Consider the following 14,677-nt stretch of genomic DNA (forward strand, 5'->3'; position numbering starts at 1 on the left):
TGTGTGAAACATAAATATAATATCTCAGGAATAAATCATCATGAAGTGTGTGATTTTAAATTATCTGACTTTTTTCCTTTTCTTTTTATACTAGCTATGAATCTTCAGCTGATCTTTAAAGACACACTAGCTGACTGATGTTAATTTATTTTTCTTTATTGTTGCCCAGTACTACCAGAATGCACCACTCATTGTGTACAGATAACAGTGTTACTCCCTTATTCTAATGCAACAGGGGCAAATCCAGCCATCGGAGTAGCTCATTTGCATTTAAACTTTTGTGTCGGAAGACAGTGTGAAGCACCTCATTTCTAGGATCCCACTGTTTGGCTCACAGCTTGGTGTCCAAAACATCATGCTGCAGTAAGAGCCTTCTACCTCCTTCTAGTCTTTATGCTAAGCTGATTTGCTTATGGCTACAGATAGATTTTTATTATCCTCACCTTCACTGACTTCATCTTGCTTCCCAACATTCGTTCAATTTCATCGGAGTAGTCCTTCACCAAGTCAGTTCCTTCCAGCTGTATGATCTTGATGATGGGCTCCACATCCTTCAGTTTCTGAAAGGGGAGAAAATAGGTAGTTGAACTTATGAGGGTACTTAAAAACCCGGAAAACAAGAGGCGTAACTTTCACTTTGGGGCATGACTTGTTGAAGTCACATGGTGCAGGACAGGTCAGTAAGGTTCATGAAGCAACACTTCAAAGTCCCATTGGGCAGCTTCTGCCTCCTGTACTCTGTGGACGGACGCATTGTTTCTGGATGAGGGTTAGAACTTTTTGAAGTGTGCGTATACACTACCAGTCAAAAGACACACCTTCTCATTTAATGTTTTTGCTTTACTTTCATGACTATTTACATTATAGCTTCCCACTGAAGGCATCAAAACTATGAATGAACATCCATGGAGTTATGTAGTAAACAACAAATTATGAAATAAGTCAAAACATGTTTTATATTTTAGATTCTTCAAATTAGCCACCCTTTGCTTTGATTACTGCTTTGCACACTCTTGAGGTTGTCACCTGAAATGTTTTTTCCAACAGTCTCGAAGGAGTTTCCAGAGATGCTGAGCACTTGTTGGCCCATTTGGCCTCAATCAGCGGTCCATCTCATCCCAAACCATCTGGATTGGGTTTAGATCAGAAGACTGTGGAGGCCAGCTCATCTGACGCAACACTCCAGCACTCTCCTTCTTGGTCAAATAGCACTTACACAGCCTGGAGGTATGTTTGGGGTTGTTTTCCTGTTGTAAAATAAATGATTGTCCAACTAAACACAAACTGGATGGGATGGCATGTTGCTGCAGGATGCTGTGGTAGCCATGCTGGTTCAGTGTGCCTTCAATTTTGAATAAATCCCCAACAGTGTGACCAGCAAAGCACCCCCATACCATCACACCTCCTCCTCCATGCTTCACGGTGGGAACCATGCATGTAGAGACCATCCGTTCCCCCTTTCTGCATTGCACAAAGATACTGCGGGTCGAACCAAATATCTTATATTTAGACTCATCAAATCTGGACTTATCCAATTTACCAAAGCACAGATTTTCACTGGTCTAATGTCCATTCCTTGTGTTTCTTGCCATTTCTGAGGCTGGTGACTTGGATTGAACTTATTCTCAGCAGCAGAGATGATTCTTGGTGTTCCTTTCCTGGGGCAGTCCTCATGTGAGTCAGTTTTGTCATAGGCCATGATGGTTTTTACAACTGCACTTCAGAATACATTCAAAGTTTTAGCAATTCTCCAGACTGACTGACCTTCAGTTCTAAGAATAATGATGGACTGTCGTTTCTCTTTACTTAGCTGATTGGTTCTTGCCATAATATGGATTCTAACCGTTGTCAAATAGGGCTATCAATTGTGTACCAATCTGACTTCTGCACAACACAACGGCTGGTCCCAACCCCATTAAGAAGACAAGAAATTCCACAAGGCACACCTGTGAAGTAAATACCTGTAAAGTAAATACCATTTCAGTTGACTATCTCATGAAACTTGCTGAGAGAGGATCAAGGATTTGCAAAGTGGTAATCAAAGCAAAGGGTGGCTATTTTGAAGAATCTAAAATATAAAACATGTTTAAAGTTATTTCACAATTGTTTGTTTTACATAATTCCATGTATTTTGCTTTATGGTTTTGATGTTTTCAATATGTATTTACAATGTAGCAAGTACCAAAAATAAAGAAAAAACATTGGCTGTGAAGGTGTGTCCACACCTTTGACAGGTCGTGTACATGAACTTTGTGGATCCCAGAAAGAGTCGCTATTTGCACTGGTTAGGGCTAATATGGATCCAAATAAACAACAAAATCCACATCTGATAAGGCCATGTGAACAAGAGTGTCTATGTAGTTTTTCTAATATCATAAACCTTCATCAATTTTTTTTTCCTTTTTGCAAAAATATGTCACAGCATTGCTGTATTTAGGTACACAAAGTCAGGAGCCAGTGTTACTAAATCTTTTGTGTTATTACCATCAAAAACTTTTTTAGACATAGACACTGTGTGATAAGATATTCTACCCATCAACATTTCTCAGAATATGACCTCTTAACAAGGTCTTAATTGATATCTCCTGTTTACAGCATAAATCAAATCTGAATGATTCCAGAAACTGACTGAACAGTTTATGATGCAGCTAAACGTTGGACATGTTTTCATCAGATAATTCAGATCGTCAGATTCACTCAGATTACATCAGCTATTATGGAGTCCGATTTTTACAGAGAGGCTATTTTAAGTAATCAGGTCACTTTCTCTGGATCAAGACACTTGAAGTGGATCAGCCAGCTGAATGTGAGGAGGAACTGCCCAGTCTGGTTATTTACACTGAATCACTTGATTAACTCGCAGACTAATTCCAATTAATCCAAGCAGGACAGTAACTGAAGCAAATGCATGAGCACAGCCAACATTTAGTGTAACCTAGAGTAGCATCCTCTGTCCACGATCTGTGCCATTCATAGAAAATGAAACTCTCTGGGCATGTGTGGGTTTTCTCTGGGTACTCTGGCTTCCTCCCACAGTCCAAAACATGCTGAGGTTAATTGGTGATTCTAAATTATCTGTAGGTGTGAATATGAGTTTGCTTTGTGTCTCTCTGTGTAGTCCTGTGATAGACTGGTGACCTGTCCAGGGTGTCCCCTGTCTTCACCCTATGTCAACTGGGATAGACTGCGGCCCCTTGTGATCCTAATGAGGATTAAGTGGTCTATAGATAATGCATGGATGGATACATATTACATTCTGCTAAATCAGTACTCAACAGTAATCAACACTCTCAACCACAAAGGTTGTGTTCTCAGTCCACTCTTCTACTAACTTTTCCCACACGATTGCACTCCCACTCATAACTCAAACTACATATACAAATTTGTAGATGACACAGCAGTGATGGGGTTGATAACCAACAATAATGAGGCAGCCAACAGAGAGGAGGTCCAAGTCCTCACATCCTGGTGTCAGAACAATGACTTGCTCCTCAACACCAACAAGACAAAAGAACTTGTCATTGACTTCAGGAAACACAAGGATGCAACACATGAAAGTCTAGTGATCACTGATCTCTGGAGTACAGGTGGAGCAGGTGGGGAGTTTCAATATGTGCACGATAGGAAGTGTCCTGAGCTACTGATGCACGGTGTGGTTCTCCAGCTGTACCTTAGAAGAGAGGAAAAACCTGCAGTGGATCACCAAGAACGCATAAAAGATCATCGGTGCCCCTCCCCACCCCTGGAAGAAATGCTCTGCCCGGCTGAGGAACAGAGGCGAAAAGATCAAGTTGGACAACACACACACCAGAAAATTCCTTTTTGACAACCTTCCCTCTGACAGGCTCAGGGTCATAAGGAAAAGGAAGACTTTAAAACAACTTGAGATGGACTTGCACTTTACACCTTTACAATATTTTGTATGCTACTGGACAAAGAGAACTATCAAACGAAATTTCGTTGTACAAAAATATGCAATGACAATAAAGTATCTATCTATCGTAACCAGGTATCCACACCAAGCCTTGTGCTGAGCTCCAAGATGAAATAACTTTTTCACATTCACACAGTGCTTTTACTTGCATGACTGTTACAAAGCAGAGCAGCTTTGCAACACTAGCAGGACAAAAGTTCAGCTTTTGATCTGTTTTTTTTTTTTTTTTTTTTAGCTGACACTGATCCCTCCAAAGCTCTAGATTTATTTTTTTCAAATAAGAGATTTGAGTATTTTATGATTTTTCTGTGGGTGTCTCGTGGACTTTCTCATCAGGAGAAGGCATACACGAATACAAATACATTAAAGTTATTATACAACAAATTCAGTCCCTCTTTACAGGCGTGTTATTTGTCTGCTTGCTCTCAGACCATGAGAAGATTGTGTGTTTGGAAGGACACACTGCTGACTGCCTCTGACAAATCTAAATCTGACAGATAAATGGATGAATGGCTAAAATCAGAACAGGCCACAAATCCTGACGCTGGTAAAGAGGGCTTGGCCCTCAATCTGGGCATTACCATGATCCCTGTGTGTGTGTGTGTGTGTGTGTGTGTGTGTGTGTGTGTGTGTGTGTGTGGGTGTCCTCGTAAACACAAATAACTATAGACAGACATTATTGAACACACTCACTGACCAACACACACAGATGTACAATCAAACACACAAAAATACTCCCTAGTGTTGTGCCAGTTCAACTGGTCTAGTGGCCTCTGGACCAATTTGAGGCTCAACTGTTTTTAGTTTAATTTCCATCAATAAAGATTGATATCATATCATTAGACACTTCACCTTAATCTAATCCAAAGCAAATGTAAATGATTTAGCATTATTATCAAAAGAAAGAAACAAAAAAACAAAAATGATTGTCAAAACCAAGTGGTAACCTCTAAGACTGACAATGAAGGAAATGTCTCAATGCCAAAAATTCCTCATCTATCCATTTGAGACTGGCTTTAAAATTGAATGAATCCCCATAGACCGCCATGTCCAACTGAACAGCAGAAATAAACCGCTTGCATAAACAATTACATAAACAATTTTAGTCTCTATAGCTAATTCGAAATACCCTTCCAGCAAAGCCATTGGAGACTGACAAAATAATATTTCAACTAGAAAAGCACTCTACAGTACTCCACCAAGACTGCTCATTCCCCCCTATGGCATTGTCAGAAACGCAGATTTTTTTTTTTATCTTCTTAGACACGCAGCTTTTGTTTATTAGTTACTGATGATCAGAAATCATGGCAACATAAAATGTAACCATTTAATATAGATGTACCCACAAACAAAATGACTTTGTGCTGAACAGGCATGTGTTATGCATGTGCACATTATGTACGGATACTAAATCGTGTGACCTAAATATGTAGCGGGCGGTGGGAACTGATGGGACTCAGAAACACACCCACAATTTAATCAGTTGTTACTTGTGTCATTTTTGATAGATGAGTCCTGATAAGTCTGCAACGGTGGATTTGTAGTAGGGTTGCAAATCATGTAATCGTCAGCAGGCAGCTGGCGTAGTGTTCACTTGTAGTCATAGTAACAGTGACGCCGAACAGCTATCTCACAATGATACAGAAACATTTAACAAATCCATGTATCCAGTTTATAAGCCACACCACTGTCAAAATCTAATCACTTGGTCCTTGTGCCATTTCTGAACTTCCCTGAAAATTTCATCGAAATCTGTTGGTCCATTTTTGAGTAGTGTTGCGAACAGACAAACAGACAGACAGACATACAAATGGATGGACAAATGTACGTTGATCATCACATAACTCCGCCGCGTTCCTTGGCAGAGTAATAACATAAACCACAGAAGCACATGCCATGCTTGGCATCTTTGCAGAGTCTACGGAGATGAAATTAAACCAAGACCTCCAGGCTTTGCAACAGAAGTAAGAAGACCTCATTCAAAACAATTCTACTTTAACTACAGCTTTGTAACTAGGCTCATAAGATCCACTGTTGGAACAACATCTATCTCATCAGTATGTTGCATGTTTTACATCATGTGTCTGCAAAAAAATTATTGTGTTTTAAAAAATGACAATAGCTAATATTGTAGTTAATTCAGCCATTCTATTTTTAGCAGCCTTTTACAAAAGAAACCTTTTCCTATGAGCCTCAGACATTCGTTAGCTAAATGCCACAGCTCGTCAGAAAAGGCAAGTTTACAAGCAGATTGAGTTCCTTGTATCTGTGACAACAGGAGGGAAGGGAGGACTGAATACTGACTAAGGACCTGAGCTGTCATGCTCATACTTTTTTCTGTGCAAACAAAGCAAACGTTAAAGTTTTTTAAACACAACGGTTTCAGTGGCCTATTTTAAGCTACATAAAAAATGGCAGGATGTCTTTTTATGTAAACAGTATACTTCAAAGAAGGTATTTTTCTTATAAATTCTGGGAAAACAGAAGGCCAAATGAGACAAAACTGACCCAGAAACTGAAGAAATCTGTGTGACCAACTTTGACTGTGTTTACCTTCTGCAGCAGCAAAGAGCCGGAGTATTTGGTGGCGAGTTCTCGAAGCTGGACAGAGAACACTGATGCCCACTGCTGCACCCTGAAAAACAGACAGACATGGAGTTAAAAGAAAAATATAGCCTCACATATAAAGTGAAGGACTGATACCACGGAGTACAGGTTATAGAAATACAACACCTTTTGAAGAGGTATCATGTTCATGGAGCAGCAGACTACTGAATAAAGTAAGTGTTGATTTGGTTTCACAGAGCTCTTATAATGTTTGTTAGCTACAATACCAAATGGATGTTTTATAATCCATACATGTAGGGTTATAGTGTAGATGCAGCATTTTCTGTTTGTGGAATAACCTCCCCAATTCATAATCCACTGCTCCACAGTACTATTTCTCACAGATTGCACCTAGTATGTCACGTGGTAGAACTAGCACCCCATCTGGTGGCACTGCCTCTTTACATCAAATATGATAATATGGTAAGATTAAACTCAGACAAAGAGAGACTTAGAGATCAAGATGCAAATCGCAGGTTACATACAGATGTTCAGTAACAGATGGGAAACATACACTCCCATTCAAATGTTTGGGGTCATCAAGACAATTTCATGTTTTCCATGAAAACTCACACTTTCATTCATGTGTTAACATAATTGCACAAGGGTTTTCTAATCATCAATTAGCCTTTCAACATGATTAGATAACACGATGTAGCATTAGAACTGTCAGGGCTCCCTCCTCACCCTCACCCACCTGGCATCCCAAAGCCCTCTCCCTCCTTTTTCTCCCCCCTCCTTTCTCCCTCCTGCTCTCGCTCTCTCCCTCCCTCTCATTGTTTCCTCCCCAGCAGAGCTGGGTGTGGAGCTCGGCCGTCACAGATGTGTCCACTCGAACAATCAGCCGCCGCTCTGGAGCCCAGACAGCTGACGATCATTCCAGTAATCACCACCACGACAATAAAAGACTGGTTCACTCATCCATTCTCCGCCAGATTGTTGCACTAGACACTTCAGTCAGTCGCCTTCTTGCCGATACTAGACTTCGCTGTGTTTTTGTACACTTCTAACGTATATTCTCTTCTGCCTGCCTAGGACCAGCTGTCCGGGTTCCTGTCCCTGCCGAGATCTGTCTGCTCCCTCTTAGAACCTCACCGACCCTGTCGTTCTGGATCCCCTACCTTGGTTTCCCCCCTCCTTGACTCCTGGTGCCCCTCGGACCCGCTGGACCTCCACGAACCCCCCCCCATCCCCCACCACCACCACCACCACGAACCTCCCGGAACCAACCGCCAGGGATCCCCATAACACCTGCCGTCGCACTCTGCTCCCCTCCGGACCCCTCCACGGCTGCCGATCCCCGGCTTCCCTCCACCTCCGCAGCCAGAACCCTCCATCCGCCTCTGCTGCACTTCTGGACCTTCACCCCTGACCCTCCTACAATAAAACCCGTTTTTGCCTCTATTCTGCCTCGGTAGCATGGTTCTCCGCTCGAGTCCAAACCAACACCTTGTGACAAGAACACAGGAGTGACGGTTGTTGGAAATGGACCTCTGTACCCCAATGTAGATATTCCATTAAAAATCTGCTGTTTCCAGCTAGGATAGTCATTTACCACATTGACAATGTGTAGTCTGTATTTCTGTTTAATTTAATGTTGTCTTCATTGAAAAAAAACACAGCTTTTCTTTCAATAATATGGACATTTCTAAGTGACCCCAAATTTTTCAAGGGTAGTGTACACAGAATTTTATTTTATTTTATTTTCCATTTTGCCTTGGTTGGTTTCCTGATTTACAGACTAGTTGTTGGTCTTGACCTTTGGCCTCAGTCTTCCCTCTGGATTGGCCACTTAGGTTGACTGATCTGATTAGTAGCAGCTGTCTAAGCTGACATCTCTGCCAACTAGGTGACTGCTTGAATAAAGTAATGTACTGAAATGCTGATCTCCATCTGTGACATACATTCTTCTGGCAGCTATGAGTTTTTTTCCTCTGTGATTAAAACATTGAAATTTTTATCAAACAAGAGACATGCTCTAATGTATTATAATAGGAGTACAACTGACCAAGAAATGCTTCAGCAGCAAAACTACTGAGGATATTGTAAGAGAAAAAATTTGTTATTTTTGTCCCTCAAAAGTGTCATGTAGTGCAGTCCTCTCAGTCCTTAACTTGAATTTGCATTGTAAGATTTTTGAAACAATTTCAACAACAAAGGCACTCTGAGAGTGCAGTACTCTTCCAAGGCTGCTCAGTCATTGTATGAATTCTGACAGATCAAATCTTTAAAAAATTTGTGGTCCGCAGTGGTCTGTTTGTAGTAGGATAGCAGTTATGATCGTCAGCAGGCAGGTGACGTAGTGTTCACTTGTTGTCATAGTTACAGTGACGCAATCTCGCAATGATGCAGAAATCTTTGACAAATTGTTGGATCCAGACTATAAGCCGCCTCACTGCCAAAATCTAATCAATTGGTCCTTGTGTCATTTCTGACCGTCCCTGAAAATTTCATCCAAATTCATTACTACATTTTTGAACAATGTTGCTAACAGACAGACAAACCAATGCCAGTCATCACATAACAATACAGTCATTTTTGTACAATGGTGGACATGTGTGTAAAACTACGAGCAGCAACATTAGCAGCAACAATGGAATGGGCAAGCTCAGAGTGCTGTTAGCAGGATCAATAAAAATACTAGTAAACAGAGTCGTAACAGTACTGGTTTTACTATCAACAGTAGTCCTAGAGGTCTTCTACCTAGGGTCATCAGAGTTAAATTTAATCTCACAAGTGTAAAGCTTTTGTTTAGAAGCTGGGGTTGTATGGATGCAGACTGTGTTTGATAGAAGCATTGCCTTGAGTTTAGCTCCATGTTGCCACAGCGGTGGGTTACAGCAGAAAAAGGCCGTTAAATATAACGGTGATGAAAGAGATTTAGATAATCTGTTCTTCATCTGGGTCACAGCAGGAAGCTGCAGGTGTCTGCTCAGCACAAACCTACAGCAACACAACAGTATGAACCAACAGCATGACACACAGCACGACAGCCAGCGTGTGAATTCCTGAATCACAGAATTAAATTACTACCTTTTTAAAGGGACTGAAAAAAACAAAAGTTCAAGTTTTAGTTTGGTTTGTCATAAACATGACATTACGACATTTCCGAGCCTAATTTTGACACAATACTGAAAATATGTACACTACTAGTCAAAAGTTTGTACACACCTTCTTTATTTTCAGAAGTATTTACATTGTACATTCTCACTGAAGGCGTCAAAACTATGAATGAAAAATATGGAATTATGTAGTAAACAAAAAAGTGTGAAATAAGTCAAAATATGATTTAGATTTCAGATTCTTTATCATTTGTTTTGACTACTGCTTTGCAAACTCTTGACATTCTCTCGATGAGCTTCATGAGGTAGGATCTCCTAGTCACCTAGGACTTACCAAGACTTCTTTTCCTAAATCAACATTCATTTGTTCCATCCGTAAGACAATAGAAAGTTACTCAGAGTAGACTCTTCACATGTCTGTTTTGACCAGATTAACAGTGAAAAACACAAAGATTTTTGTTTTACCATCCTGTATCTCACATAACCGCATCAAATCTTCACATTTGAGAAGATGAAACAGTTTTGTTTTTTTTTGCTTCAAACAATATTAAAAGGATTAACTAAGTGATGACTGAAACTGCAGTAGCTGGTGAATTCTCTGTCTAATTGTGGCACATCTACTTTCTCTAGCATTGCAGTAAGTAATAAAGTTCTTACTGAGCTCAAACAAGACAGGAAGATTTAAAAAAAAATGTATTTTTCAGATATGTTATTATTATTGTTTTTCTTTTTTAACTATGTTGCTGAAACAATGCTGTAGATATTGCTGAGGACCAAAATGAGCAGAATAATGAGTTTCAGATGGTAAATAATTGTTCAGACAGACATGAGGACAGTAAAGAGGAGAGTTCACTCAGCTTCATGTGTGAACTCTGCGAGACAGAGAGACTGTGTGTCTGTGTTTGCTCAGCATGTGTTGAAAAACGGAAGAGTTTATTAGTCCATCTGTTGTGGACGTTAATCCTTGGAGTTCAGTGTAGACAAATGTACGCACACAGACTACATGTTTCAAAATATATTGTTGGATTTTAACAGGGTGTACAATTTTAGACAATTAAACAGAAGAAACTCTGTTCTCTAGCTGCAACTAATGATTTTTTCTATTAGAAGTAAAAATGGTTGATCACTTAAAACATTATTTAAACTATGAAATGTCAAGCTAATATTCACCAAATGTCCAGAATTCAAATGTCTTCAGTTTATGATGGCACACAGCGCAGAACCTTCTCACACTGGAGAATAGCTGGCTAATGTGTGGACATGTGTACGGTGCAAATTATTGAGCTGTATAATGTGATTCTCTTCTATCTTAATATTTACCTTTCATAAAGTAACCCCTGATATTTGTAACAGTGTTAATTTTTAGCAAGAACTGCAGCAAAGCAGACAACTTTTAGGATTTGTTTAGTAGAGTTTTCCACTTATTATTATTTATCATGCAGGAATTTCAATTCTTATTTTGAAAATACTATTTATTTAATTTAATTTATGCATAGCTAGAAAACATGAGGGTTAAAAGATGCTATACTGTATATCCATTTAACAGTTGGGGTCACTTAGAAAAGTCCTTATTTTTGAAAGAAAAGCATTTATTTTTCAATGACGATAACATTAAATGAATGAGAAATCCAGCGCAGATATTGTTAATGTGGTAAATGACTATTCTAGCTGAAAACGGCAGATTTTTAATAGAATATACAGAGGCCCATTTCCAGCAACCATCTCTCCTGTGTTCTAATGGTACATTGTGTTAGCTAATAGTGTTGAAAGGCTAATAGATGATTAGAAAACCTTTGTGTATGTTCATGTTAGCACATGAATGAACGTGTGAGTTTTCATGGAAAACAAGAAATTGTCTGAATGACCCAAACTTTTGAGGACTATTTCCCATTTGCCTACCCTTTCATCTGTTGTTTTTCTTGCCCAGTGTAGTTAAAAATACCTATCTGTATTTGCATAAGGAATAATCAGGGATGTTTGAATCGTTTAGTGTCCTGATCAGAGATTAAAATCAACATTTTCACCAGACACTATTTACCCGATGTGCTGTGACTCCCAGTGTCACAGCACAAAGTTTCGTCAGCTCTGCTTGTCGGTGCAGATGAGAAGGATTTGGAGAGGTTTTAGTGTTTGTATCCAGGTGATGTGGGGGTCACTGTCCAGGCCAGGTGGTGAATGTGGGTCAGGTTGGAAGGTGACTGGGCTGATGGAACATGGCCAGTGGCCAGCGAGCCATGCTAACCCACATATGGTGATGCAGGAGGGAGCATTTGTGTCCTTCAGGAAGCTGCAGCCATGCACGATTGCAGCTGCAGGGAGGCTCTGCTGCTTCACTCTAACATTGTCTGACACGGCCATGCTAATGAGGCTGTTCGCTTTAAAAACTACAACAACCTGACCAAAAAGACAAACAAAACATCAGCACAAATATGAGTTGTAGTTGAAAGTAAATATGCTGTAACTATAAATGAGGCAGTTCATTTGTCGGGAGATCATATAGAAGCAATTATACAAAACGATGTGGGAAATACAGTCAAAAAATTTACTCCAACAAATTTTAGTCAATGCAGGTGACTATTTTTTAGTGATTATGAGCTGCTCCTAAGCCTTCAACTTCAGTAAAAATGGGAAAGGACAGCTACAATCCTTTAGTGGACTGCTGATGGTGAGCAACCTGAACATCTCTACTTCCAGAGCAAATACTCTGTCAGCAGCCTCTGGCAGCATTTGATGTCCCATAAGTAAACTGAGATGCTTGGGATTGTTTGAATACTCTCCATGTGAAGTTGTTCCCCTGACATGCTGATTAACACATTTTTTGAGAATTGCATTATATCATATATAGACCTTTTTAAAGGATCTTTCCAGTTTTTTTCAGCTTGGTGTATTTGGTGTATGTAACTCTCCACTGTTTTTGCACAGCGTTTTGGTGGTTAGCACTGTTGCCTTGCAGCTAGAAGATTCCTGGTCCGCGCCCCAGTTTTCCTGGGATCTTTCTGCATGGAGTTTGCATGTTCTCCCTGTGCATGAGTGCTTTTTCTCTGGGTACTCTAGCTTCCTCCCACAGCCCAAACACATACTGAGGTTAACTGGTAACTCTAAATTGTCTGTAAGTGTGAATGTAAGTGTGATTGTTTGTCTCTATATGTAGCCCTGGATGGTGACCTGTTCAGAGTGTCCTCTGCCTTCGCCTTAAGTTAGCTGGAATAGACTCCTGTCCCCCTGCAACCCTAATGAGGATGAAGCAGTGTATAGATAGTGGGTGGATGATCTGTAAAGACAATTATTTTTATAGTTTCATACAGATTTTATGGTTTTGTTCTTATTTTAACAGATCTGACACACCATTTTACTCAGGAGTACAGCATCTCCTTTTACCAAAAATAAAGTATGCATATACTCTTATATCATGCATGGCTATTTAAGTTTTGTATCTGAAGACATTTCTGGAAAGTAAGGATGTTTAGTCCAGTTCTGGGGCTGTTTGAAGACATTATGTTTGGTGTAAAGTTGGAATTAGACATGCTGGTGGCTGATGTTGAGTTTTGAATGAGACAGCGGAGATCATTTAAAGGAACTGTAACCACAGCACCTGGAATGATGCGACTCACACACATCGGAGAGCAAATTTCAGCGAGTCCCAAGGGAAAACTGCAGCCTGCTGACATGCATAGTTACCCCCTTGGGAATGTTAACACAGTGCATTCTGGGAGTTTGCTGTCTGAATTTATCTGGAAAGTCCAATCAGAACTGTCCTCTATGAGTTTCACATCCCATACGTGTGTCAAAAGCAGTAGAATCATTTGCTTACAAGCCCACTGCTTGCTTTTATCAGAACAGGTGAAAGATAGGAGATGCTGAATAGAAAAAGTTTGGAGGGACAGGTACTCACGTCTCTGGTGGGATCTTTGTCTGAGCTCGAGCAGTAATCCACAGGCACAAAAATCCGAGAATCATCAAGAGGTTCCTCATTCCCGCTGTCCTGCATTTCATTCTGCTCCTCTGAAGTCCCAACATTGAGCTCTGACTCTAAATTTTGAAGGCAGTGTCACAGACTGAGCCCAGCTCTGAAAGTTCAAGAGAATGATAAAGAGTTCATAGGAAACGGTTTCCTCATGTTGGCTAAAGGCAGAAGCCAGCTGAGCTGATCGTGGTGGTCTTTTGACCCTGAATGCTCTCTGTCATGCCTGAATAAACGCGTTCTGCTGCTAACATCTTCTCACTGCTTCCTCTTTTAGCCTCTCATCCCCCACAAGGAAACTAACAGAAGATCCTTAGAGATTTTAAAGCCATCCAACACAAACTGAAGAAAAGGAAAAACCTAGTTCTGGTGCAAGAAGAAGAACAGGCTTTGGTAGTTAAAAATCTGTAAAAGACAAAGATGTAAAGATAAAGGTTTCTTCTGATCGTCCAGGTTGCTTGTCATTTAAGCAGCAACAATTAGTGGGTTCATTTCTCTAGCTTGCAGATAGTTAGGAAGACATAAAGCCGGCTCTGTGTAGGAGATTTTGCAGCCACTAGTCTCTACTGTCGCCCAATTTGCAACGTAATCCACTTGGATTAAAAACTCCTCTTCCCCATGGACGAGAGGGGGAGAGAGACAGAGAGGAAAGAGAGAGCAGAGGGGGCAGGGGATTGGTTGAGGGCTCTGTTTTATCTAAGAGGATTAGAGAAATTTCTGGAGACAGACTTGCCCTCAACCAATCAGAGTTGCCAAAAGAGAAACAAACCCCTGAGGTTCAGTCTGGCTGATCGAAGAGAGAACGAGACCAGCTAACAGTGACATGACACTCAGACAGTCAGCTGATTTGCACTTTCCTCTCTTTATATTCATTACACTGTAATGCAATTAAGGGGGGGTCGGATGCTGTGTTTAAGCAGCAGCTCTGAGGTCAATATCTGGCTGAGAGGCAGCAGACATCTGATGCCTGATATATGTGTCATTTGTTGGGAGGGAAACAAAGCACTCTGGTTCCAGGTCGTCCAGGACTTTCAACCATCAATAATCTGATAAAAAAAACCCAGTTAGAAGCAAGTTGTTGACATATTATGGCTTACGATTATCTCATCACCT

At 40.4% G+C, this 14,677-nt stretch overlaps 1 protein-coding gene across 1 annotated transcript in view; it reads right to left on the reverse strand.

Annotated features, from left to right (window-relative positions):
- Positions 1-14,141, reverse strand: part of LOC110959661 (voltage-dependent calcium channel subunit alpha-2/delta-4-like) — a 124,711-nt gene extending 110,570 nt beyond the window's left edge. Inside the window, exons 1-3 of the mRNA XM_051951590.1 lie at positions 13,496-14,141; positions 6,488-6,569; positions 444-560 (exon numbers count right to left, since the gene is read on the reverse strand). Coding sequence (XP_051807550.1) covers positions 444-560; positions 6,488-6,569; positions 13,496-13,620 — 324 coding nt within the window. The 5' untranslated portion in view covers positions 13,621-14,141. The remainder of the gene's footprint in view (positions 1-443; positions 561-6,487; positions 6,570-13,495) is intronic.
- Positions 14,142-14,677: the final 536 nt, after the last annotated feature.

Source organism: Acanthochromis polyacanthus, chromosome 8 (assembly GCF_021347895.1).
Source record: "Acanthochromis polyacanthus isolate Apoly-LR-REF ecotype Palm Island chromosome 8, KAUST_Apoly_ChrSc, whole genome shotgun sequence".
Lineage (NCBI taxonomy): Eukaryota > Metazoa > Chordata > Actinopteri > Pomacentridae > Acanthochromis > Acanthochromis polyacanthus.